At 36.5% G+C, this 27995-nt stretch overlaps 3 protein-coding genes across 7 annotated transcripts in view; 2 read left to right on the top strand and 1 right to left on the bottom strand.

The window, feature by feature from the left end:
• Window positions 1-234: 234 nt before the first annotated feature.
• On the top strand, window positions 235-14310 carry LOC107227915 (serine proteinase stubble). 3 transcript variants are annotated; one of them, XM_046732462.1, is made up of 10 exons: window positions 235-569; window positions 657-790; window positions 5847-6346; window positions 6821-6874; window positions 10564-10649; window positions 11392-11477; window positions 12025-12162; window positions 12667-12803; window positions 12989-13146; window positions 13227-14310. In XM_046732462.1, exons 3-10 carry the CDS (start codon window positions 5854-5856, stop codon window positions 13383-13385), a joined length of 1311 nt encoding a protein of 436 aa, XP_046588418.1. In that variant the 5' UTR covers window positions 235-569; window positions 657-790; window positions 5847-5853; the 3' UTR covers window positions 13386-14310. The 3 variants fall into 3 exon arrangements, 2 of the variants coding, with proteins under 2 accessions (XP_046588418.1, XP_015524683.1); XR_006903007.1 differs by having other exon boundaries at window positions 235-790; window positions 12667-12817; window positions 13227-13367; XM_015669197.2 differs by having other exon boundaries at window positions 235-790.
• A 144-nt stretch (window positions 14311-14454) lies between these two features.
• LOC107227936 (UPF0430 protein CG31712) lies at window positions 14455-22411 on the bottom strand. 3 transcript variants are annotated; one of them, XM_046732463.1, is made up of 7 exons: window positions 21995-22411; window positions 21078-21221; window positions 19982-20041; window positions 18995-19220; window positions 16021-16104; window positions 15382-15563; window positions 14455-14821 (listed from the first exon to the last, which is right to left on the bottom strand). In XM_046732463.1, exons 1-6 carry the CDS (start codon window positions 22141-22143, stop codon window positions 15399-15401), a joined length of 828 nt encoding a protein of 275 aa, XP_046588419.1. In that variant the 5' UTR covers window positions 22144-22411; the 3' UTR covers window positions 14455-14821; window positions 15382-15398. The 3 variants fall into 3 exon arrangements, with proteins under 3 accessions (XP_046588419.1, XP_015524730.1, XP_015524731.1); XM_015669244.2 differs by having other exon boundaries at window positions 14455-15563; window positions 21995-22410; XM_015669245.2 differs by lacking the exon at window positions 19982-20041 and having other exon boundaries at window positions 14455-15563; window positions 21995-22404.
• A 1565-nt stretch (window positions 22412-23976) lies between these two features.
• Window positions 23977-27995, top strand: part of LOC107227940 (serine/threonine-protein kinase 25) — a 42410-nt gene continuing 38391 nt past the window's right edge. The window contains exon 1 of the mRNA XM_015669254.2: window positions 23977-24679. Coding sequence (XP_015524740.1) covers window positions 24665-24679 — 15 coding nt within the window. The 5' untranslated portion in view covers window positions 23977-24664. The remainder of the gene's footprint in view (window positions 24680-27995) is intronic.

The following is a 27995-nucleotide window of genomic DNA, read 5'->3' as shown; positions in this document are numbered from 1 at the left end:
TCAGAACAGTTTAAAAAAATTTTATATTTGAGATATTTCAGAGAATTTGTTTCTATTGCTATAGCTATTCCCTTAATCCCGAGATTAGAGGTAAAAGTAGAGCTTAAGAAGAATTTTCGACGTCTTGTGAGTGTTACGCTAAAAAGCCGAGACACGAGTGGGGCGGACTTGGAAGAGTTTCGTGTTCTGACATCTGCGGTTATATTACAAACTCCGGAGAAAGTGAGAGCCGGCACGGTGCGAGGTGCAGGCTTAAGGAGGAGTGGGTCTCGAACGAGTCTTCTTCGAATAGACAGATAGTCGTGGACACGGAGCGCATACTCGGGTTCACCTGGTTGCCCGAGGATAACTAATAAGCCGGGACTATTGCAGTTTAGCTGTACGAAGTGTGGAGAACAGTTTTTGAACACAGAACCGTAACAGCTATGTGATCCAAAGTCAAAATTAAGCTCGATGGGAGAGACAAAATATGACAAAAAACAAGCCGCGCAGTAAACTTGACCGGAAAACGATAATATAACATGACAATTATCAGTAAAGAAAAAATAGTCGTCAAGACAATCGTGAAGGTGACTAATTGACCGTTGTAATCGTAATATCATCGATGTTGGTGTCTTTGATAACTTAATAAATAAAATACTTCGCTTTCACCGCAGAACGGACGAACGAATTTCTTATACGAGATATACTTACCCTGCTGTCTCTTCAGCTGTTTATAAGTGAAAGAAAGTTCCTTGAGAGAAACCTGTGTGAAGTTAACCCGGTGGATTAGCCTCAATTATTACAACTGGTAAGTTGACGAAGAACATTTTTTTCACCTTTTGCATATCAATTTTCCCGCACAAAAACTTATCTAAACTGAATGCAGGGAAAGTATTTTTCATCCCCTTGTTATCCGTGAGAAAATTTAAAGGCCAGAATAGAATATGTTAAATTTTGAACTCGATAGTCCATTTTCTCACCAAAACATCCATGGATGAAGACATTTCATCAATTCATTTCACAATGATTCCTGATAGTTTCTCCTCCTGTTGATAAAGGCAAATTATCCTAGATTACTGGGGTCGTTTGAACCGGTCAATTTCCTCCAACTTGGGTCCAGCGGCGTTGAATACCCGCCGAGAGCTTTTACTTGTATATCTGTGTTCACTTTCACTTCTTTAGCATTTTCTTTATACGTACATACTCAGTATTAATCTTTCGTTTCTCTGACAGTATCGGTTATATTTCGATTTTTGTGAGAGTTCCCAGTTTATCGTATAATTTACAGGACAACGATTGCTATCATAATTACATAGATCAATATCGTTATCGCTAAACTTAAAAAATCTAATTCCAAGTTCGACGTTAATAACCTGAAAAACCTTCAAATATCCAAACACAGTCAAATCATTGCAGCATAAACATTTCTTTTTCGAGATTTTCATATGTGTACTATCATAAAGCAAAAATCTGTCGACCTCATTCCTATATATTATACGATAAAGATATTATACACGCAGTGCCAAACATTCAGCGAAACAGCATTTTGAAAAATAGTTTTCAGTTTTCTGAGTACTTTAATTTTCAGGCGTTTTGGTACTGCTTCTGAAAATTAGTGTATATTCTTGGTTAATTTCACAAAGTAATCAAACTTAACTTCCTCAATTGTTGGGGGTTTGGTTCAGTTATACCGTATGTTTTCCGTAAGATAAAAACGATTGACAATTTATTCCGTCGTTAATTTCTCAGTTACTTTTATCCGCTAATCCCCCCCCCCCCCCTGCGCCTCCGAAATCAAGTAAATACAGTTATTACTTATAAATGATTATTAATAATTTTTATTTCTTATATACTCTTGTCTTGAAGAATAAAATTAAAACAAAAATCATTCAACTTTGCCTAATAATTTAATTTTATCGGCAATCCGTTAAAATGAAATTTAAAAAACTTTATAGAAATGTCCAAATTGTAAAACATTTTCTACGACAAGGTTACTTGAATTTTTCAAAGTTTGTACACGTAGTTTTTCACTGTACGACGAGTAATTTCTGAGATATAACAATTACAGCAAAAAATGACAAAAATTTTTGACTGGATTTCTTTAGAAAATGTTCAACTTATGAAAATCTGAAAAAATGACAAAAAGCCTTCTAATGTATCACAACAGTACATCCGCAAGTTCCTCTTCGAAAGAATCCAAGATGTTGAAGCCGAAGGGCAAGTCGGATCGAGAAAACCAGCTGAGGTGCATAAATTACGAAGATATTCAGTGCGTGTAATTTTTTTCGCAACCACTGATTGTCAAAACAATTTATGATCGATTTTTTTTTCAAATAAAGGTGTACAAAATTGAAATTCGAATGTGAAGTTGACTTAAAGATATGTTACACAAATCCGCGTGATACCTTTTTTCCGCGTTGATTTCAATCGAGAGCCTCGACCTCTCATAATAACGGAAACCAGCGTTCCCCACCAAGTCGCTCGCGTAATCTGCGCCTCGATATAGGGCCACCTCGTTATAGCGCGGTCTTCGGGGCTGTGAAAGAGGAGAACCGCGATACGAATAGTTCCCCCACTTCGCGCTGCGCTGCCGCCGTAGGCCGGACAGTAGTCAAGTGAGTGAGATAGCTTAATGCGCACGGGCGGCTGGTGGAGGGATGCGCATCGAGGAGAAATTTACCAACTGCGATATAACGAGGTGGCACTGTATCACTTTCGAATTTCGCATTATACACACTAGTGCCAAGATCTGCGTTGACCATGGTCAGTGTGATGTTTGCAATAGTGCAAATTGCGATCAAAATGTGTGAACCAAAACCAACTGAAACTTTGTCTCTGATCCTCAATGCTACTCGGTTAAATATGGATTTGTAGAAAAAAACAAAGTAATGCTGAGTTGACTAGTCAGGCTCACAAGGATCTCAACTCTTAGGTAACATACTAATTCGCGCACTGAGCCAAATTTGAGATTTTAGCGTTTGCGGAAAAAAAAGTACTTATTTAAACCTGGCCCCATTGCTAAAATGTCGTTTTTCATTGAACAAAAGTTATACTATATTGAAAAGGTATTTCATGAGGTCACTAGAAAGCGTTTTTCTATTTAAGTTTCACCTTGGTTTTTAACGAAGTAACTCTCAGCAACCATTGACAGCTGCTACATTCACTTTCACGGCTGGTTGTCTCGAAAAGAAAAAAACAGACAAGCATAACAGGCTAAGAACACGTAGTGCGTACGACGTTGACTGACGAGATTAGGCTTGTAGTTTCAAGGCCAATATTCATTACCAACCAGTAATCGGTATCACGGAATTTCATCCATTTTTCTTTCGCAAAGTTTCATACTGAAGTCGGAAAAACATGTTCAACAGTCGACAAAATATTTTCTTATCCTTTTGTAGTAACAACCCAAATTTCTAAGAAAACTATTCCGACGAACAGCAAATTCCGATTTTCAAGTTCAAAAATCGGCGTTACTTGTGCTTTGAGGTTTATGTTATTTGCGAGAAGCAAGTCGAGCAAGAAATCTTTTTATATGACGTGGAATGACTTTGCTAAGTGATCTACATGGATCGATGATCTGTGCCGACGCACAGAGATGGGTAACATTGAATGGCGAACCACGAGGTAATTGTCATCGCTGTAATAAATTTCTTAGAAAATGCAATTAGCAGTACAATCGACGCCACGTTGAGTCGAAGAGGTAAAATCGCTTTTGGTTGATCCCAAAATCTCTGACTCGAAATTCATGTTACACAACATCAAATGTCAGAGTTGTCCCCACATTGTTGAAGGAAATTTCTCAGTTTCGTAACTTCACATTTTAACAGCATATAGATTGATAATAATATGTTATGCAAAATTTGTAGAAACTTAAGAAATCGAACATGTGACACGCAAACGATGTAACAATGTGTTCTACGGTTAATCCGATCAACTTCAAGACTGTTTAACAGAAGGAAAAGAAAAAAAATTCTTTTTATTTGTTCAAGTTGTAAATTCAAAAGTGTAATAACTGCCACAACATTTTCAATCTAATATATTGAAGTTCAGGGTTAAGAGCGGCGAGAAAATGACGATTGTGATCGCAAGCTACACGATAAGCAAAGAACAATGACCTCGTTACGACATATTTACATATTACGCATCACTTGAATATTCCGTAATTAATCTTCGCTCACTTTGTATACAGATTTATAAAAAAAGCAGGATCGAAGCGGTATGGCGGTATCGTTGAAGTTGATTAATAGGAAGTGCACGTTTTAACAACACCATAGACATATTTGATTTGTTTTAGAAAGTGAGAGTTGCCTCAGATGGGTCGGTATACCTATACTACGTGCGCTCATGTCTTCCGGCTTACAGAATTGCATTGCAGACTGTCTCTTCGTCAGCCTTGTTTCGCTATAACACACATGTAATTGGTTCTGCAATAGTTGCATTTCATGAATTAACCACGATTTGATTATCAACACAACCTCATACCTTTCGTATATACGCTCGATGCATCGAGCAAAAAATATAATAAAATCAGGGTTCAGCAGCGAAACTCAAGTTCACTGAGTTCAATTCTACAATTCTGATTTCCTTAAGAGGATGCTATAGTCAGTCCGACCGAGTGAAATGTCACTTCATTTGGATATTATCAGGCTAACGCGTCATTCGCATGAAAATAGCTCAGATAACGCAATTTTACATACAATCATAGATTAGAATATCCGAAAACTTTTTCATTTGATGCGAGAATAACGCCAGAAAATTTATTTTCATACGGAATGGCCATTCAGTTAAAGAAACATATTGTCTCGTATTATTATTGCGTAAGACAATTTTTTATTTATATTTGCATTTACCATTGCATGCATAATTGCACTCAATGCGACGATTTCGGGTCAATGATGCCTAAGGTCGGATGATAAAAAATAAAAATGACATTTTACCCAGGGGGTAAAGACGGTCTACAACATTCTCTTAACATGAAAAAAGCAATTGAAACCCGGAACTTCAAACGAAGAACATTCAATCCTAGCACCTTCAAAATGGTTACAACTTCTTACTCATTAACCAATTTTAAAGAATCAGGCCTCATTTCGATAGTGAATGGATACTCTGTCGATTGCCTATAATGAATCCAAAATAATGTCAATATGTTCCTAAAAAAGTATAAGTCTGGTAATCATAACTTAGGAAGATTTAATAAATAAGGTTTATAACGAGCTGAAGACCTGCCAGTAAATTTAATCTGTGAGTCGTCAAAATTTGATGAACGGTATGAAAAAAAAATTACAGACAAATCTTATATCTCTAATTCGGCATTTTCAATTCAAACTCGTGAGATTGAAAATATTTTCTGTCCTATATGGAGGTTTTAGTTGCATTCGATTTTGATCGCAAGTCTTGAAGGTTCGATTTTACATTTTGCAGTCTGGTTAGGAATAAAAAAATTTACCGAAATCAATACAAAATGTAGTTCAAGGTCATGGTATCGATTTTTTCCGTATTAAGAAGGCATCGTTTTTGTTTTTATCCGATTTGACTGACTGTCGTGAAAGTTTCTAAAGCTTCGATTGGATCTTTTTTCTCATGTGGCTGAGTTTCGTGATGTTAACATGGCGAATATTGATGAAAAATCGTTTTCATTCTTGTGGGAAATTTAAAATCATTTTGAAGTAGCTGAGTTTGGCAAATCCGAGTATTCTTTGCTCAAGTACAGTTTACTGGATTTTCGACAGTAGCGATGTTGCGAAACAACAATTTTTCCCAAAACTTCATCTTTATACGCTAACTTTGGAAATTTAAACCTCGTATATTTCGGTCTCGTAATCGAAAAAAATTGCAAAAAACGAGATTAAAATTTCGCATTTCAGTGGTGCAATGCGTGGGACGACAACATGTTGGATCCAGATAATATTTGTCGCTTGCGTAACCTCATCGCCTGGCCCGGCAACGAACAGCCCAGTAGAAGCAGTCAGCACACATTCAAGCACTGTGTCATCGTTTTCCGAAAACGTGGAAGTGACGGAGGGCCGAAGATACGACGGCGAATACGCGGTGAGTGGGAAAACAAACGAGACTGACGTGTCGTCGACGGTGAGGAAGAGGCGATACGTTCGCTTTCCGTCGAACAATCCATACAAGTTCGAAATTCCCGGAGCGGCAAACGGCCCCTTCGTCAAATCGTACCTCGGACGTCAATTGCCGTACCCAGTTTGGCCCGACTTCAAATCTGTATGGCGAAATCCCGTCATGGGGCATCGGACACCCAGACTAATTTTCCGTGACGATTACTCCAGAGGCACTCCTGGTGGCCTAACCAGTTCTCTTTTTTCCTCCAATCAGCTACAAGATTCGGATGACACTTTCAGAGGTGAATACAACCAGTCCGTTTATTAATAATTATTATTCTTTTTACTGTAGCCATCACAAAACACTTATTATTTTGAGCTTATATGGGGCATTATTCTTTAAATCGATGAGCTTTCAAGATCGAGACTATCTGGTACACATTAATTTTCTAAATTTCATTCTGTCTGTTCAAAACAGCATTTAAGAATTTATTTAAAAAAAACATTAGTTTTTTTATGAATCTATGACTCAAGCTGAGTAAAAAAAAAAGAAACCTCGTCTTTTTTCGATATCTCATGTCGTTTTCGATTTATATTGATGTGGAATGAAATTTTTTTTTGAAAATTGATAACTCATGAAAAAGATTCATATAAAAACTTAAGAATACTTAATTACGCATGATTCTTTCGATAAGTATAGTGGAATAAAAAAAGGTGCCTCACATTATAGACTAATTCAAGTTACGAAGAAAGAAAACTAATATCAGTCCCTTCAGTTTCAGATCAAAGGAAGCAGATATCTTTCAACGAATACCCAAGACTAGATATAGGTACGTCGTGACGTCGGTCGTTTTATTTTTTTGCAATCGATTTTACAAAAATTTACTTTAATTTAATATTAGATAAATATATCACAAACGAAAGAATGAGAAAAAATGAGAGAATGGGACAAATTTCTTAATAATTCAATCGAGATTTAAGCAACAGGTGAAAATTTGCCAAGAAAAGAAAGCGTAAAATATACATTACACATATACACATTACATACATGAAGTTTAATGTTTCGAGAGCATGTGCGACACAAGCCGACGACGTTTCGTGAAAAAAGTTCCTATTGTTTGATATCAGATTTCGTATAAGATCGTTGAGAAAATATTTGCATAGAGCTCGAAAAAAAATCTTTTGAACGAACTTTTCGCTATATTTTGCACATATTTTTGAAAGTGTAAAGGACTAACATTGACGTGTCAGAGGATTATCATGCTACCTCTCAAAATGCGGCGGGATAACACGCTTTTTCAAGTATAGATTTATTTTCTTCGGAAATAGGTTAGCAACACTACAGCTCGCTAGATGTTAATTCAAAAACTGGCACAGTATCTCAGTCAAATTCTGATATTGCGAACTTACGACGATTTGAATTTCTTGTAGTAACTTTGAAAGGGAATTTCTCATGCATCAGAGTGCTTCCTGTAATTTATGCCGTATATTAAATTATACATAATACTATCAAACAAATGCATATGGCTCAAATTGCAAGGAACACTGAGAATCGCGAAAAATATACCTGCGGTATTAAATTGGATAAAAAATCATCTATATTATGTCGTTACTCCAAAGAATTATAATTATCTTTGATTCGCATTTTCAAAGATTAAACTGGATATTATGCAAGTTTTTGAATTAACATCTAGTATGCCGTAGTGGGGCCAACCTATTTTCGAAGAAAATAAATCTATTTTATACTTGAGATGGCATTTTCTTCCTACGCAATTTGAGATAGCATATTATTTCTCTGATACGTCGATTAATTTCTTCAACGACATTTTATCTAGGCTGTGAATAATCTTTTATTGTGTGGGTGTCAAGGCGCCAGGATTAAGTTCGTAATTAATTAATGCGAATATGCAGTTGCTTCGTTTTTAAAAAAAATAATAATCAAAGTTGTGTGGGCATAATGTTATTCTCATGATTTAGGGTTACTATTATTACCACTATTACACTTACTGCATCATCATTTATTTCTCTTCGTGTGATCATTTCACACTTTCATAAAATATTGGGACTACCCATAGACATATACATAATTCAAATAAGTTCCGACTTTCTTTTTTACCTGGACTTGGGTTGTATGATTTTCGTTGCGGTATATCTATTAACTGTGAAATCCTTACTGAAAAGTGAATTATTATTAGAAACGGGGAGGAAGTAAACGTACATGCACTTTATCATCACAATTATCATCGTCTATGATTCTTTATACTCTACCGAATCGTCACGCTGTGAGAGCAATTTGAAATTATAAAAGACGTGGAGAGAATTAATCCTCCAAGATTCAATCTCACAACAACTTTGACGGTGATGGTAGTTGCAATTTTTGTGAGAGTCGTTCGGAAGCCTCTCACTTTCTCTCCCGCGCACCGACGGCTCATGGTTTATTGTCATGGTCGTGACCTTGATATTATACAATTCGATGTATATTTATTCGGTTCTCAGACTGAGGTGTTCTTAAAAGTCATTAGGCGTTCTTGAAAGTGATCATTACAGGTTAAAATAATCTTGGATTAGAACCAGTCATGGACAATGTGGACACAAATTTATACGCACAAAATATGGAATGAGGTCAAAATTTAAGGGAGAAGCGAGCAAAATGCGCCCCTTGAGGGAGGAATAACAGGATTGGGCAGATTTCAACAAGGCAATTTTTTTTGTACTTGGCCTAAAAATATATTTCAGGCGTTTCCGACATTTTTTGAAATCCCATTCGATTGTACAGGGAGCCCATTCTTCCTGCCTCTCCCCTACGTAGTAGAAATAAGAAATGGTCACTGTAATATTTTATCGGTATTGTATTTCAAATCTTTTATTCACCGTGTTATAGCAATTTGGGAACATGCGCGACATCGACGTTGAAAACTTTCCAACAACAAGCAACGATTGTTTGAACTGCACTGTTTCTCACATGAAGCTTTGTTTGGATTGAATTTTGGTTATAGCGATGCGCAATTAATGTCATGATTAGTTTCTATACTTTCTCTTTCTTTCTACACTTTCACTTGTCGGTAAAGCGTTTTATACATATATAAAAATTGCAATCAAATTATACAGAAAATACATAATTTAGAGTTCCCTCCTGAATGTTATTCGAGTAACCAAATATTTAGATTCTTTATGTGGCGGTAGTTGGAACAATATTGCCGCATACCAGGTAATCAGACGATCGTTTTTGAGTGAATTTAACAATTATCAGGGCACATAAAACATTGTGTAAACCTGGATCTATTTTTTGTGCCATCAAGTCGACCTAAAATAAAATATATGTCAAGATATCGGTTTAAAAATTAAATACGATAATCACGACAGTTGGTGCAGTATGATCATTGCCACCAGATTGCGCATTTCTAATCTGATACTTCTATCAAATGAACAAAACATTTTAAACGTGGGAAAATCATCTGTTATTCCGAAAACAGAAAAAAGTCAAGATTTGAAGTATAATTTTCATGTTGAGGCTTAAATGCTCATTTACATTTTTACGCTCTCTTGATCGTCTCATACTGCGTACGCAGCCGTTCTAGATTTTGGTCTAAGCACGTATTTTTTCTAACATTTCTCTTGGAAAAATAATTGATCACGTGAATTGCGGTGGCGTGAAATGAAAACAATTATATTCAGGAGAATTTAAGTTTGACTGGATTTACGCTTAAAATTCATGATGCACGTTCTCATTTCGTACGTCGTCCTCGTGAAACTCACACCGAGACTAAAAATTTCTCGCATTTTATCTCAGTCTAAATACTAAACGGATGCACAATTTACGAACCCAGAGCTACAGCCTTAGCCTCAATTCTATCGGTGCACGGCGAGGCGTAAGAAATTATTGAAGATCACTGCAGCCGTCACGTCTAACAAGTTCTGTCTTCATTTGTTTTGATCTATTTCTTTGATCGATTACGTTACATTGAAAATTTGTCGAAATCCTAACACTTTCTCTTGCGTAAAGTTACTTCAGATGATAATTAGTATACACACATACCAGAGGTGAGAATGCAAGTAAACACTTGGCGCCGGTGCGGTGGCATTACGATTTGTATTACTTGTTACTGCAAAGTCTTTGTTCTTTTTTCACACCATACGAGATTTTGCGTAGACTCATTCTCCAGATTAAAGAAAAAGGCAAATAAGTTGATTTTGCACGTATGTGTTCACGAGTTGTTCGAATAATTCTAATGCGGGTAATTTCAGTCGGTCAAATACCGACGCACTATTACCATCAGGGAATTTGACTACCCTTATCCCCTTACTGATCGAATCATGTATAGTTACGATTTCTGGGGTAAATATTGTTTAAAATTACTCGTGTTAAATTACTTCTAGAATCCCAGAAAGAATACAAAATTGCCTCGGCTAGTAAGGGTAGAACTGTAAGATGCCATTAACGAGATTGTTGCCGGTATTGGCAAATGTGTAGGGAAAAACAAAATTGCACGTTTCTGTTAAATGTGTTTCTGATCAACAGAATGCGGAATATCCGTTTCGAAGCAAACGGCGCAGCGAAGAATTGTGGGTGGAGACGAAGCTGGTTTCGGTAGCTTCCCATGGCAGGTAAGCGATTGGTAAACATCGATATATATGAAATTCATGGGCGCGAGAGGGCATTTAATAAATTAATCAGCCTCACATCATATGCATTAAATGAATCACAGATTAAATCATTTGTGTATAAACTTTCACAATCCAAGCTTAGTTCTCGTTATGTAACAGAAAAAGGGGGAGGAAATATAAACAAATGAGCTGCGTCTCCAACGCATGAGAAAAAAAATAATAATTATAAAAACCAAACGGATCTTGCCGACGTGTTTTACCATCAATACGTAAGAGTAAAATTACGACATCCATTACGTGATTGTAATTCCACGGTATATGTTCGTCAAAGAAATATTATTATAGTATATCAGTGAGTTGAATCCTTTATCGATTTTACTTTCACTCGACTCTGTACATTAGCAGCTCTTCTCGCCTGAGTCAGAATTGTGAAAGTGCCTACCCATACCATTTATCGCCGCTGCCGGCCAGTTTCTTTCAAGCTGCAGCCTTATGTCGGTTCCGGAATTCTTTAGATAATATCCGTTGGTCCAGCATGTTGTACCTATACTCGAAAGAAACCGTCACATCGGAGAATTTCGGCATAACAAGGTCCGGCTCGAAGGCTGAAAGTCTGGCTCATCTAGGTCACGGTTGAAACAGGCGATCGGTTACACGTGAAAATGAACAAATCGCAAAAACAATATTGCCACGATCGAATACCAAGGCATGATTTTTAATATTCAGACCGTTTTTGTTTCAGGCCTACATTCGTATCGGTTCCAGCAGATGCGGCGGTACGCTGGTTAACCGATTTCATGTCGTGACGGCCGGTCACTGTGTCGCCAAGTAAGGATATTCAATTAACAAATACTTTATTATACTTTCACCGTGACATAAAGAAAAACGAAATAAATAAAAAAAAACAACATTTTTCATGATCGCGTTCAAAAGAAATGTATGCTGGGAACAACAGTCATGGTAGAAAGTATAAAATGATACGTTGTTGAAAAATGTAATTTGCATTGTAAAAAACATTCAAGATGGATTGTATACATGGTTATACCTCGTTTTATAATTTATTATTTAGAGACCATAACGATTCAACTCTCTACTAATAAACTGCAACGGTAATTAACCACTGCACTCTCAATTTGAACACACTTCGTGGAATCGATTGCCAATATTTAAAAAGAGGTGAGAGTTTTAGAGTTTAGAACTCTAATCCCGAGTAATATTGTAGTGAAAATGAACTAAATTGTCGATAAAAATTTAATTCCGGTGAACAATGCATATAACATTCAATTATTTACTTGATTGCCAAGTGATGTAAGCTACTCTCTGAGAATTTCTATTATCTATTACTAACCAAATTTTCTCATTATTCGTACTTTAGAGCGTCTGCCCGACAAGTTCAAGTTACACTTGGAGATTACGTTGTGAATTCAGCGGCTGAACCGCTTCCGGCGTACACCTTTGGCGTGAGAGACATCCGCGTTCATCCCTACTTCAAATTTACACCACAGGCGGACAGGTAAGACGAATAATAGAAATGCAAGGCGATATAAAAGTGTTATAGATTTCCTGTAATTGACACGATTTATTCGTGAAATGACACGCGATCTCCACAGAACTTTTTGGATATAATCTGATTGTGAGTTGCTTTTACATCCAAATTGAATTCATACGAAGCAATGATAGAGCTGAAAACTCGGAGCTTTTCAAATTTTCAGTAGAAAGTGAAGGTCCGAAAGAATATACAACTTTCTCCCAGAAACTCAATAAAATATTTTTTAAATCTCTCAGATATCATCAAGATAATTCCAAATTTTCCAGAAATTATAGATATGCTAAAATTTTCTCAGAACAGAAATAACAAAAAAAAAAAAAAAATGATTGGTGAGAAATGTGAAAATTTTTTTCACCATAATGGCGTCTTCTGAATTTAAGAGTCCTAATTATTTGTTAAGTAAATCAGGAGTGATGAATAGAAAAGGAAATCGAGTAGTTAAGGATAACCTGAATTCGTACACTGCAGGTTCGACGTGGCTGTACTCCGGCTGGACAGGCCGGTTCATTACATGCCACATATCGCACCGATCTGTTTGCCCGACAAGAACGAAGACTTCCTGGGACAATACGGCTGGGCCGCCGGCTGGGGCGCACTTCAAGCTGGTATTTATGATTTGGTATTTACTTTTAATATGACTACGCATTCTTACAATACAAATTGTGAGAAATAGAACTGAACTTTGTTCTAATAATGTTTGTCATAAATTTGTCCGAACTAAAGACATTGGTTTATACACATGAAATTACAATCAATCCCCATTTAACCAGATAAAAATTTTTCAAATTAGGTTCTAGATTACGCCCAAAAACATTGCAAGCAGTCGATGTGCCTGTGATTGATAACAGAGTGTGCGAGCGATGGCATCGTTCGAACGGCATAAACGTTGTAATTTATGATGAAATGATGTGTGCCGGTTATAGCAGCGGTGGGAAAGATTCTTGCCAGGTAAAAACCGGGATTTCAGATTCTTGACACATGATACAGATCTGAAAGCAGTGGTGAAATTCATGCTTTTGAATTAACAGGGTGACAGCGGAGGCCCGCTGATGCTGGAGAAGACCGGAAGGTGGTACCTGATCGGTATAGTTTCAGCTGGATATTCTTGCGCCCAGCCTGGCCAACCCGGAATTTACCACCGTGTTGCAAAAACTGTCGACTGGATAACGTACATCATGAACTCGTAGCATTGGGAAGAGTTCGACAATGATATGGTATATAAGTAGATAAATTTTAACAATTTCCATTATAAATCATACGACAGAATTTCACAGTACGTTAATGCCACATTTTTAACTAATTGCATAGCTTCTGTGTACTCGCTGAATTTTTTTGCCTGTGATCGCATTTGATGATCAAGCGTATAAGAAATGTTTTTTTGCAAAAACATAAAATCGTGCCGAAATCTGTTTCTATTCCTAATAATAAATATGTATGTATAAAGTAACAAATCGTAATTTTATAATAATCATAACTAAAAATTATAATATTTCATACGTGTATATATAATTATTGTTACGAGTATGAGTTATACGAGTCGTCGAAAGAGTCCGGCCAGGATCTTGTTGTCTTACAAATAACCTTGAAACTGATACAGTGAAATTCTACGTCATTTTAATATTCTTAGGACTGATGACAATAATAAATAATTTCGGAATATCTGTATCATAAATTTTCATATATATATATATATATATATGTGTGTACAATATTACGGTATAACTTAATTTAGTTTATTATCTGATGTGTGCGATTAGTCACCTGTATGTATGAATAAATTGATTCATTTGTAGATCATTTTTATCCCCAATGGAAAACTATACAAAAAATAGTCTTTAATATAAATTCTATACCTACCCAAATGCCAAAACCGTTATTTATCCAATGGCCGTCTCTTCTCTTGGAAATAAATGAATTTTAATATCATGGTACATTAATAAAAATTTATATTTATTGTACAAGTAACATAATAATGAAGTACGAATTACACGTTACATGTAAAGAAATGTAATTAATTTGCTTTGACAATATTAAACTGTCCAAATCAATTAATTACTTGGGTACCCATATTTTACATCTTGCTTATACGGGTATGCAGCAATTTCATGCGTACCAGTAAAAAATTCTGACCTATTAATATTTTCAACAATTAGACATTCATTCAATGTAAATCAATCTTCCGTTTCACCTTGACGATTCAGAATCTCACTAACACGGTTAAATCTGCATACTTAGGTATACCTAAATCGACAACTCGTTCAGTTCATTATTATATTTTTATTGATTTGTTGTTCGTTTGCTAATGTGTATTCACAATTTTTTTTTTTTTGTGATAATCATTATATATAACTTCAAATTCACTGTTATTTCTTTATATTATATTCTTCTTAGACGTCACATAGTTTATGTTTTGAATATTTGTCGTTTCACTTCAATTGGAATCAAATTTTTCTCCGAGTAAAAAAATGAGTAATAAATAAAAAAAAAAAAAAATTAATGAAATATGTTGATTCAATTTCAGAAGCTGATCCTATGATCAGAGTTTTCTCACGACATCGACTATCTTGCATTGGATGACCAAGTGTAAGTTTTTACACCTTGTAAATTCAGGAATATTCCGGTTCTATATAGAATAATACATGTTTTGTGCTAGCGGCAGAGATCTTAAAAGTTGAATTTTTTAAGCTGCTGCTATTGTGCAATCGACATGCTTCCGGGTTACTTAGCAGATAAAATTATCAGAATTCGATGTGTACGGCATAATTGATACCAGAGTAATTATTGTGTGCATTCGAAATTTTTCTATAGACTTGAAAACCGTATAGTTGATGATTTTTATAAGAGTTACAAAGAATAAGATGATAGATAAAAAGTAGAAGTTTTAACAAGTAACACTTTTCACTTTTTCATCAATTCATTAAAGTATCACGAATTTTTTTAATGTTTTCAAGAGCAATATTAGCCACGAATATTATGAATTTGCCGAAGAAAGAAATATTCCTACAGTATCAACAGTTTCTGTCAATACTCGTCGACAAGTAATATACCTAACTCACAGGAATTACAAGTATATATATAATATATATATATATGTGTGTGTATATATATACCCACGCACACACATATATATATATATGTATATCACAATTACACAATGAAACCATATCATATGCACACACTTACACACTTGAAACGCAGACTCACGTAACTGGTTTTAGTGAAAAGGATAACTTTGGCCTCGAGTTATTCTTTCCCAGGATCTTCTTCTGCTCTTCTTTCACACGTTTCTCGTGCTCCTTCCGCATTTTTTGTCTCTCCTCTTCCATTAGCCGTTGTTCCTCGACCATTGCCAGCCTTTCCTCGGCCTTTTGTGAACAATTAAATTAATTTAAAAGTCAACATAAATGACTGCGCGATATACTGACGCAGAACATTGGATGCAGACATCATAAATTTTAATAGAAAAAGACAAAATATGAAAAAGAAGTTCTAATCATCGTATCCCTCATAAAATTATTGGGATCCAAACTTTCGCAAGACGCCACCCGATGGTAACAAATGTAATTTAGTACAGTAATCATTGTATTTAATTAATAAAAAAAAAGTGTTTTTAACGCATATTTCACTCTTCGTCAGCCCAATATAACATAGCAAAGGTATAACCGTTTGAGCGGGGATTTCTATCTCTTCATATTTGTATAATTTGGCTAAAACCGAGGATAAAACCATCAGCTGATCAGTCAGTGTGATGCCATGTTTTTTAAGCCGTTTCACATACTTTGGATCTCAACGAGATAAATTAGTAAGAATGATTGAGCTTACCAGCTTCTTCTGGGCCTCCTCGATCTTTTTGTTGTTCTCCTCCAAGATCCTCTCTAGCTCCTCTCGTTTTTTCCGTTCTTCCTCCTACAACGACAAGTGCGCACGTTTACACAACAAAATAATACTCAGATTCATTTACTCTCGTTGCCTCGTTCACGTTTTCAAATCATAATGCTGCTACATCAATCATAGCTTAAAAAATACATACACCCTGATAACCTTCATTTTTGGGGATATAAAATGATATTGGGAAAGTGAAAATTTTGTTGGCAAGGTTTTGTTTTTTTTTTTTCATCATGTTTTGTTTGGATCGGTGGTTTTATGACGCTAACTGTTTCATTCCTAATGCTGCAGATGATGTTTCTTTGCAATTTTCAAATCAAGATGACATCAAGAATTTATCAGTGATATGAAGTTAAGTTAAAGTGAATACGAATCACAGATTAATTAAAAAAAAAAAGCGAACATTTTTCTTTATTTTTCTGAATTAAATCAATTATTATCATGCACAAAAGACACACCAAATCGTGAATTGTTTATGTGAACATAGAATAATAACAATAATAATAATACATACATTGAATGAAATAACTGAAGAATAATAATTATACAAATGCAACGTAACTCGGTTGGTAACTCAGTTTCCAAAATGAAAATAATCGGCCGAGCGGCTAGACAACTTGCATCGATCACATCATGGAGGAACCTAGGACTGGTGAAGAAGAAATGGGACAATGAACATTGTTAATTGCGTATCGAAAACCGCTCGGCCTAATAGTTGCAACCACCGATTGTTTGTATATCTGCCTACAAGAATCAGTGAAATGAGAATCTGGTGTTATTTTATGCGCATCATACACGATCAGAGAGGGTATATGTATCGTGGTTCCTGTACAGTGATGACAACGGTATAGATGTAGGTAAATAGGAGATGTTTGTTGAATGAAAAACGATAAATTTAATAATAATATTGGTATATATAATAAATTATATGAATATATAAATTGGATAATACCTGAGTGAAGCTCACACCAGCACGTAGGGGATGCCTTCTTCATCAACAATCACTGGGCAGTGAGTAAAAAACCGGCATCTTCTGTTGGTAGTCAGTTAGGAAGGCGACCTATTTATCGCTAGGTCACGCTACGTTGCTATGGGATTCTAATCCCGCCTTTAGAGCCTAACCCAACCGTTCTAACAATCCGTTTCCCGAATATAACAGCACAAAAAATATATGCTTTTCGAAAGAGCTGAAACTCCTTGGTTTCTTTTCTCCAAATAACCATTATCAAGGGTTCTTGAAACCATTTTTCGTTTCCAACGAGAGAAAAATGTTGAAAGGGCAATAGGCGAGGTCTGGCTAAAGTAGCTACGTAACTATCCGTTGGTCACACTCACCCTTAAAATATTGTCGCGAGCTCCAATATCGCCGAATGGTTTAATCAGCCATTTTACTCATATTTCAAATAACATGTTTTCCTTTAAAAAATTACCTTCACCTAAAATTGATGATCTAAAGAATCGAATGGTTCGACACTGCAGACGTGTATCAATTACACGTAAGGATAAAAATGAAAAATAAAATAGTAAATTAATAATAAATCTGTATTATTGGCTGCTGCCCTATATCGCTTTATAGAGATTATTTTATTTAAAACCGTTGAATAACGTCTGCATGTCTACTTCTTTAAGAACAAATCACAAACTTTAAGAACATTATCATAGTCACTGAGACCTTAGAGTCTATTAAAGGCGAAAACAATGACGTTTACTGCTCACAGACATAAATTAGGTAATGAAGAATTTTTATTAACTTTCACCGAACTGACAAAGTTGAAAAAATTTCAAAATATCAACGAGAACTAAACCAAGCAGTTAACACTTCATTTAAAAAGTACGGATTGTTTTTTTTTTGTTTTTTTTTCTTTTTTTTTTTTTTTTGTAATAGAAACTTGCTCGCAATTTTATTACTAATTATTTGAATGATGCGAAATATCAAGTCAATCGAAAATTTTGAAACAAGGTGTTTCTGAAAGAGAAGACGAATAAAAACAGAGTCGTCATGATAAGTGAGAAGAACCAAAGTAAAACCATTTTATGTTCTATTACTTGTAGAATATGTAGGGAAAATTGAGTTATACAGGATGGAAGATGAAAGTATCGGATGAAGTATAAAAGCATATCAATTGTTTTTAGATGAAATGAAAATCGCTGGTATTGATTTCTGCATTGATTTTATAAAACTTTTCATACCTCGAACACAGCAAGGATCCCGAAACAATAACACGTAGTTCATATATAAATATATGTATATATATACATGATACAGGTAGGAATACACTGTTTATAAATGATTGACACATGCCATATTACGTATGTAACTCTGTTTTACATATTTATTTAATCAAATCCTCTCTAACAACGCTACCTCGGTGGTTGTTGGAGAGTTGAAGCAGCGTGGTTTTTCTCTCTAGTACATTGAAACCAGATTCCAAACCACGGCGCTTCACAAGCCCAAACGCTGTGACGTTACAATCTAAACCTTGTAATTGATCTAACATACCCCAGAACGATCAATGGAATCCACTCAATTTTCTAGCTCTCAATAGAATAAATTCGCAACACTTTCTCGATAGATTATCAACTGTGCGTAAGATGCGATGATCACTTTGGTAAGAGATTTGTCGAAAAAATTTATTCTCTTCCGAACTTGTAGCAAATACTTTTGTTTACTTACTATAGGTTGAAAATTTACGATTGTGAAAAGCATTACTCTAGGAAATTATGAAAATTCGAAACGACATTTATGTAGGAACATTCAGTTTCGTAAGATGTAGTTGGCTCAAAAATCAAACGGACCCAAAGTCATTTGAACGTGGAATAAAATTGGAGAAACAAATGAATGAACAAGAAAGGATGAGAAGTGACAGCGTTTGGGCTAATATCGGCCGATGTTTCTCTGGATTGGTCTTACCTCTCTCCGTTTCTCCTCCTCTCTAAGTTTGGCTTGGCGCCACTCCATCTCCTCCATCATTTGGCGCTCCATAGCCCGTTTGGCCTCCTCGACACGTCGTTGGACCTCGGCTTCAATTTCCTCTTTTCGCTTTTCCAGCTCTTCCTCAACTCGCTTTTGAACAAGTTCTTCAATCCGTTTTTCTGCCTCTTCCTCCACCATTTTTTGCTCAACTTCTCGCTGCCGCCTATGGGCAGACAGGCACAACCTCGTTTGTTCAACTTGCAGCCACATTAAATCCAAAATGTTTACAACCATGGCGAATTTTTAATATCAAACTTTACAACTTTCGACAAAATCACATCATTCAAAGATCTATTCATCATACAGGCTTTCGAGGCTAGTTAGAAATAATCACGTTTTCTCAGGACAATTACTTTTAATGACCTGTTGCGAAAGAAAATGGCTCAAATCAGTTATAATTGTTGAATCAATTTACTTTGTAGTATAGAAAGATATAGTTACAATTTTACAGAATTCGTATTTTTCCTATTTGTAAAAATAATATTACAAACTTAGTATAAATTAGGTGTGCACAATTAATCAATTAATTCTAGACTTCAAGCAATTTCTTTTTTTCAATTGAAAGATTAATCAATATATTGCACAGCCCTAGTAGAAATATAGGATACGATCAATGAATGATAATTTTTCAATGCAAGCAAAAAGTAATTTTGCGTTAATAAGATCAATTAAGCAACGAATCATATTTTTTCTTCCGTACATGTATGACAGTTGTCTTTTTGAACTTGATGTCTATTACTGTATTGAAAGTGCTACCACTATATAGCAATGTGTAAGGTGAAATTTTACAATAAAATTCGGACATAATAATTTCTATATGATGATAATACATGCAGAATAAATAAAATTTGAGAGAGAGAAAAGGGATAAAACTTGTGAGCCACTCAACCACCACCACAGTGACATTTGGATATATAATCTTACCCAACTGCATTCGTGACGAGGATTTTGTTCATTAACTTTTTATCCGATTCTCTCTTTTTCCTGAGAAACACACAATGACAAAAAGAACATATTTACACTGAATCACATTCGTTCATTCAATTGAAAAACAACAAAACTCTGTTCCAGTTTTAAATAATGTATAAAGATTATTTTCTGTTTAACCAAAGACATTCACATATGAAAAAGGAATATTCTTTTATAACTGGGAAGATTTTGCTGCAGTCAATGCAACAGCCAGTGACTGAGGTAAAAATCAATTTCCAGATATGCACATTGCAGGCTTCACAGCGCTCAACCCAGGCAAGTTAAGGTAAAATGGAGGAGATTTTGTGTGAAAATGTGGAGATATTAGGCTCTAAGATTGCAGCATAATTATGGGCAAAAAAATAAAAATGAAGGGAATGCTATACTTGATTTCTATATAGACTCAGGTACCCTCAAATATCCAAGTCCGTGGAACTCGAATGCGAAAAGGCATTTGGTACAGCAACATTTTACGTGCAATTCTAAATTGAAACATGCCATTTCTATATTTCTGCATAAAACCAAAATGTTTTAGCATATTTTTATTAGTAATTTTATTCAAAATATGGTTGCTGTTTCATTTTTTTGCGTTTGAGATTTGTGCACTTAGATATTTGACTAGAACCAGCTAGCAAAATTCAAAGATCATGGCACACTATCAAAAATAGGTGGTTTTGGAGGGAAATTGTGTGCTTCAGGGTATATTCAGGGGAAACCTTTAGTTTAAAAGCCCTCGCAGAAAAATGGAAAAGTAGGGAACCACTGTGAGCCTGATACTGGTGTCGGGAGATATGTCAACTGAATAAATTATTCCAAAAATGCAATATCTAAGCTGATGTAGTCAGTTAAACCGATTGAATCTTTTTTTCAGTGCAGCAATGCTAGGGTTTACCATAAAATTATTGCTTATTTTTTAGTCGAAATGTAAGACATATTTGAATTGCATTAATGACATTGGAAATATTGAAAAGAAGGAAACATCAGAGGCACATGTTCGGACAGTTAGGGAACATGCCAAATTTGGAAGTAATCAAGTATCCATATTCCTCACCTTTGTCTTTCCATTTCAGCAAGACGCTCAACCTCATCCATTTTGCGATCTCTGTCTCTGTAGGAACGTTTTTTATGACTGACTATGTGAACATCGTCCGATACATCGGAACCACTACTCGTTGAGGCAGAATGTGACCTCTTTCTGAAAGAATGTCAAAAAAATAAGACGAAAAGAAATATAAGCAAAATAACAGAAATATTGCTACTGATTCTTGCACTAATATAATAAAATTTACTTGAAGTATTTAGCACAATACGGTTATAGCAATTATGGGAAAATTTTGTGTGGAATTTATTGAAAGTTCTTGCAATAATTTTTCGATATTACAGTGCCGACACTGATAGACAATAGAAATACTCAAAAGATTTGTTTGGAATAATTTTTGCATAATGAAGATTGTTACTATAGTTTACTGAAATTTTTATCAAACACATGTTTGAATAGCTAAAAGTTTTAACAATACCTCTAAAAATGTATCAAATTATATGAGAGTAATCAGAATAGAACGATGATAATCAGAGATAGTTATGACATTTTCCAGATTTTCCAGAATTTTTAGAATCTTTGAGAATATTATTAGGAATACTTTTCGACCAAGGTGGTAATATTTCAAGATGATTGCAATCTTGACAAGTTTGTAAGAACCTTGATTAATTGTCGTATAGTTGCGTGAAATTGTTGATAAACGATTGACCAAGAGGAGAGGCGTAATAGTTTCTTAAATTCTCTCATTTCTTCTCTAATGTTTTGTGTTTCGGGCCAAACTCAGGCCTTGAGCAAAGTGCATAAATCGACCGCCCATTAATGCGCCAGTGATACGAAAGGGAATGACAAAATGGCGATTATCAGAGATGTGCATAATACGGAATGCACGAAATGTCCTTCGATAAAGTCAGGCGTGTTTGCAGGTATACCTGGACTTGGAGCTCCGTTCTTTTGGCTTTTCGGCGTACTTGCTGCTCGAACTGTGCTTCTCACGAGACTTCGAACGCTTACGCGAATGTTTACTTTTGTGCCGTCTCCTACTGCTGGGGGATTTGCTTCGCGATCTTGATCTCCCCATGTTTCACAGGTTCACTCAATGTTCGATTACTATATCGTGAGCGACGCTGTTGTCGTCTTCACTGTTGAATATCCCTTGCTAAAAAACACCTGTCACAATGCGCACAATATTCCCGCACTTATAACTCACATTAAGCGAAATGAAGACACGCGGTAAACTCGGAACGTCGCACGTCGCATGCTTGAGTTTGCTACACTAGCTTCGTGTATACTGGCTTAAAGTTCAAAGTTGCTCAAAGCTCCAACAGTTCCTTCTCGCGGCTCTTCAGCGCCATCACTGGACGGAATATGAAGCGCTGTGAAGGCATAATGGAGGGGAAAGCAGCCATATTGGCGGAGCCAAATTGAAAACATTTAGTGTGTAATGGAAGAATACGAGTATTCCCCACAAATTCATAAATCTATTATACATACTATCTTACGGGGATGCCCTAGTCAATTTTGACGTTGTACATATCTTCAAATATCGAAATCCACGTATATCGAACGCAAAAAAGGACTAATCAGTCCCATTCTTTATGAAATTCTGAACAAAAACACTCCTATGCATTTTCTTTAGACGCAGAAATAAAGAAATGGCATGGATTCTACGAAATCACAATAGCAAATTCGTATAATTCATTCTAATTCTTTATTTATGCGTTAAAAGAAAATGTATTGAGTGTTTTGATGTGAAACATCTATAGCCGCACGTAAAACAGATTTCAGGCGTGGCGACCCAAGCCGTGGCGACGCGTCGCCGCGCGTGTTTTGTTTTTGTTTACTACAGTACACATAACCTGTGTTTAACTTGAAAACAAATTATTCTGATAATAAAATGTCTGACAGTAATAATTTAGAGAGTGAAAGTGATCAGCCTCCTGCAAAAAAAGCAAAATCACCCGATGACACACTATCAAGTCATCAGTAAGTTAATTATATTTTTATAATTAAAGTGTGCATTTATCTGTGCATTAAGCACGCGTATATTTGGTGTGTTTTAACGCCAGTAAATGTAAAATTATACTGATTTTTATTTTAATGAATTATTAATTTTAATTAATTTTAATTTTTTTGAATTGATTATTAATTATAATTAATTTTAACTTTACAAAATAATGTCGATGTTTCACATCTGCCAGGCGTCCCGTGATGGCTCATTTTTTTTTGTTTATAATTGCGTATAGACTGGGGTTCTCATTTTCTCAAGTCCTTTTTCGCCTCTGAGATACGTGGACTTCGACATTTGAAGATATATACGACAACGTCGAAATCGACTGGGGTACCATGATCGAACGAAGTTCCAAAACATAATACAAGTTCTTTCCACAACTACCCTGGAAATCTTTTAAATATTATCAGAATAATTCAGACTCAACGTTCAAACACTTCCAAAAGAGATGCAGAATTTCTCTTACTAATGTTGTAAATTATGAGAAAATTTTTAGGATTTTCTTCATCAGGGACTCGCTCTACTGGGCGTGCAATGGGATTGACCGGTGAAAATTTCATAGCCAACATTGCCCTCCGTCGTTGTTATTCAGGGGAAAGAACAAAATTAATTTTGCGGAAAGGAAATTTCGAAAACATTAATAACTATCACTCATTGATTCATGCGGAAGGGATATAATCGGGCGTAAAAGAGTGAGAAAAGTCCGCAGGGAACCGACTACAGCGCTAGACGAACTCTCTGCGTAGTTGCGAACGTTGCGAGTTGTTTACACGGCTTTATCCTCGGTGTGGGTTTTGTTGACTGTAAGCTACCGCCGCCGACGCCGCGATGGGAACGTTGATAAGTTGCGGTAGAAAATGGCTGCCGCAGGCAAGAAATGAGAAAAGCAGCTGTGACGACGACGCGCGCAGCTCGTTTCGTGACACCGAGAAACCGAGATGGCGCTCCTCTGTTTGCGGATATCTGCTGCTGCTGCGGATATGAATATATGAAGAAAAAAAAAGTGGCGATAAGGACGGGTCTGAAGGAGCAGTGATTAGAGGTGATCTTTAATAATAGTGCGCCGACTAAATTGGTAAAAGTAAAACGGTGACGACGTGTGAGTGATGGGCAGTTAGTGAGGAGGCATTTGTTGTCGGTGTTGTTTTCTTTTCTTTTTTTTTTTGTTTTTCTACCTCTTTCTGTTTCTGTTTCTTTATTTCCTTCGTCGGTATTACACCAGCTGAGGCTGGTCCGTCCCACCTGAGGAATGTTGTCTAGTTTTGATCGAGTATTTGGTGCCGCCCGATTTGACGATTGGTCAGAATGTTAATAACGTGAAATAGCGTCCGTCGTTTCGGGACGATAACCGCGCTTTTGCTGGGAGACGTATGTGTGCCGGACAAGGTCGTAAAAGCATATCGCTGGTGGTGCGGCCGAGTCGTCGATCAGGCGGTTGCTGCTACTTCAGATGCCCGATTTCCGTCCGTAATCAAGCGACATCAGCTGCTGGATTTGACCACGTCCCGGATACAACAGGCGCTGGGCTCCGGAAGACAGGGGTCGAGGGGGCGCCGGGAGGAATCGGGAATCCGGTAGCGTAGCCAAGAAGATGGCCTTCAACGAGGTAAGTATCGCTTGTCAGTTTCTCCCTCCCTTGGCACTTCGATATGCACACATTCTGACCCCGCGACCCCTAAACGCGACGTTGGCCTCACCTAACCTTACCTAACTTAACCTAACCTAACCTAACATATCGCAACCTAACCTAAACCAGCCTAAACCTCGTCCTTCATGCTCACCGCACAGCTGGTTACACGCACGATCTGCGCAGCGTTCTACCAGGTAACTCGGTCGCGAAATCGATCACGACGGAAAAAAAAAATTCATACCTCAGTGTATCAAGGTTTCAGTGAGTTTTCTTTCCCTCGTGTATGATAAATTTCACACCAGACCGCAAGCCTGATAATAGGGGAAAAATGGTTAAATTGACGAGGCTGAAGTTAGTAACGTTAATGTATCGAAATGTTGTAACAAAAATTACTATTTTGCACATTTAGAACACCTGAAGAAGTTGAGTTTATGAAATCTGAGTTTGCTGATACTGTATTAACTGTTTACTAAATTTCGAGTAATCCTAAAGTTGGAAAACAACGACTTTTTCCAAAGATGCAGCGCTACATTAACGTTACAAACTTCAACCTAATCCAAATTCGAATTCTCACCACTCTGTCTCATCGGAGAATTATTTTTTAATGTCCTGGATTGCAAAACAAACATACCGCTAAACTGACTGATGATGTTTAAAGAGATACGGTATAATATTCGAAAACTTTTTATGATTCAGAATTTTGGGAGAAATCGTTACCGATTTTATCGAAAGGATATCCAAGGTCGAAATCGACTGTTTGATGATAGAGAGGTTAGACTCTCCGGATTTAGGAATTCATTAAAGCCACAAAATAATCCGATACAGGTAGTTATGTATGCAAATAATTCCGTCCGTCAAACTGTATTTTGCAACTTATTCGTCACTAATGATCAAACAGGAACGTACTTCGTGTGACGCTTTCGGAACATCAGAAAACTTACGTCCTTATGCGACTCGAGCGATCTTAATCAACGAGCCGACGACCGATTTTCAACATTACTAATTTTCCTTGTCCTATATTCTTCAAACTAACCTACAAAGTTCTATATTCTTTCGGCTTACTTTTTGCCAAGTCTTACGATTAAAATCTAATTTTCGGATCACCGACTCGGGGATAGTCTCGATTTTATCCGCGTGCCTGCAAAGCTGGCTAGTTGGCGCAGTGGCACACGCAGAATTCATCGTATTGAAGCTACTAACGTTATCGTAACGATTCACGCTGAGGAAAGACTGTTATTTCGCGATATTGGAATTGCCTGAAATTCAGTAAACCGTAATAAGATGAAATACACTCATATTACGAAATCTTAGTTCCATCAAAATCATTGTAAAATTGAGAAAATAGTTTCGTTACGATAACGTTACTGATTTCAATCCCGTCAGAATTCCAGGTTACGCAGTTTAAATACCGCGGCGCTCGACGAGTTGATAGCATACCGCTGATGCAGCGTGTGTGACACGTAGTTTATGTCACTAGATGCACTTGAAAGTGATTTTCACTATTCTTGATCTGTGAGATCAATAGAACTGACTTTCAAATCCGAAACGTCACTTGCTCGTCAAGAAAAACATCGCTTCAATGCTTTTTAACCCTTCGAGTTGTATGAGACTGAAGTTAGCAACGTTAACGTAACGAAATATTAGGGGAAAAAATCCATATTGCGCAATTTTAGAATGACTTTCAAGGAGTCGGCTTGCCAAAATAAGAGTATATTTTGTTCATCGTAGTTTAACAAATCTCATACATTCTTAATGGTGTGAGGTAATGATTTTTCCTGAACATGAATCGTCACATTAACGTTACTAACTTCGCCCTTATCGAGTTGTACACATGAATAATATTTCTTTACCTAATGTCAACAAGAGGGGGAAAAATAACGAGTAATCGAATTGCACAAGAGCTGGAAATTGATATTGAAAGAGAAAACATCGCACTCGTCAGCAATTTTGGTACATATCGAAGTTGGGAAATGTTTTTTTTGTTCCTTACATGTATACAGTAATAATGATAATAATGAACAATGTTTACGTTTTCAATTTCGTACTATTTCGCTATAATATTAAGAGACTTGACTATCATTATTGAATGGTCAGTAAGCAATACATATATTGATAACGATCTTGGGTTTTCGAAAATTCGAATAAAAGTTAAGATAATTGATATTAGAGATGTGATATTCATCACAACGCCAATTAATGTATACCAAAGATTATGGTAATTAATTTAATTTTAATTAAATATCATGTTTTTACTGACCACTTAGATATCCAATATCATCAACATCGCATTTGTAAAGAAAAAAAATTATAATAACAATAATAAACATAATAAAAACAAATTGACTCAGTCCATAACGAGTGTATTAATAGTCGAACGATAAAAAAAAGGAACCCAGTTTTAGCGTATTAATTTTCATTGCGGACACTTTGCGTCGTCCACGAAAGGCGACTTCTGCTGATAACGAGCGATAATTGGTATTGTTAGTCACAGTCAGAAAAAGAGTGAGAGAGAGAGAGAGAGAGAGAGAGAGAGAGAGAGAGAGAGAGGGAGGGAGGGAGGGAGGGAGGGAGGGAGGGAGGGAGGGAGGGAGGGAGGGAGGGAGGGAGGGAGGGAGGGAGGGAGGGAGGGAGGGAGGGAGGGAGGGAGGGAGGGAGGGAGGGAGGGAGGGAGGGAGGGAGGGAGGGAGGGAGGGAGGGAGGGAGGGAGGGAGGGAGGGAGGGAGGGAGGGAGGGAGGGAGAGAGAGAGAGAGAGAGAGAGAGAGAGAGAGAGAGAGAGAGAGTGAGAGAAAGGTTTGCTTGAAGAAAACGTGCATGCGAGTAGACGCAAAGTACGGGTATAAAATGAAAAAACGATTCAACAGTACAGTGGGGGGAGGGGGTTAGACTCGAGTTGATGTCGGATATTTTTGCAGAAACGTGCGTAAAAAAAGTCAAATTGAATATTGAAGAATACGTATGACGAGTGAATTGGTTGGTTTTGTTAGCAAGCACCTGCTACCCTACTGCCATCGATCGGCGGGAATCCCCCCCACCCTCCCCCCCCCTTCCCGCTACTAATCAAATTGCTTAAATACAAGCTATAATCAGCCGAACCTAAGTTTTTGTGTGCTGAAATAATATAATAAACTATTGTTATACTGCGTCGGGAAAAGAAAAAATTTGTTCAATTAAGCAAATGTGATGGCCATTAAAATAATATGGCGAAAGAAATGTTTTGCTAGTTTAAAAAAAATTTAGTGCCAGTTTACCGATGAAACAAATTTTTATTCTGACTATCTGACGCTACTTTTG

Source organism: Neodiprion lecontei, chromosome 2, assembly GCF_021901455.1.
Source record: "Neodiprion lecontei isolate iyNeoLeco1 chromosome 2, iyNeoLeco1.1, whole genome shotgun sequence".
Taxonomy (NCBI): Eukaryota; Metazoa; Arthropoda; class Insecta; order Hymenoptera; family Diprionidae; genus Neodiprion; species Neodiprion lecontei.
Note: the sequence above shows the minus strand (reverse complement) of the source record. Positions and strands in the feature narration are given on the sequence as shown.

Excerpts from the sequence above, each read along its gene's own strand:
- LOC107227915 (XM_046732462.1), top strand. The coding sequence starts at position 5,854 with ATGCGTGGGACGACAACATGTTGGATCCAGATAATATTTGTCGCTTGC. Across the intron at positions 10,650-11,391 it reads TCGGTAGCTTCCCATGGCAG|GCCTACATTCGTATCGGTTC; the intron begins GTAAGCGATTGG and ends TTTTTGTTTCAG. Across the intron at positions 12,804-12,988 it reads CTGGGGCGCACTTCAAGCTG|GTTCTAGATTACGCCCAAAA; the intron begins GTATTTATGATT and ends TTTTCAAATTAG.
- LOC107227936 (XM_046732463.1), bottom strand. The coding sequence starts at position 22,143 with ATGGGGAGATCAAGATCGCGAAGCAAATCCCCCAGCAGTAGGAGACGG. Across the intron at positions 21,222-21,994 it reads GAACGGAGCTCCAAGTCCAG|AAAGAGGTCACATTCTGCCT; the intron begins GTATACCTGCAA and ends ACATTCTTTCAG. Across the intron at positions 16,105-18,994 it reads AGGAGGAGAAACGGAGAGAG|GAGGAAGAACGGAAAAAACG; the intron begins GTAAGACCAATC and ends TTGTCGTTGTAG.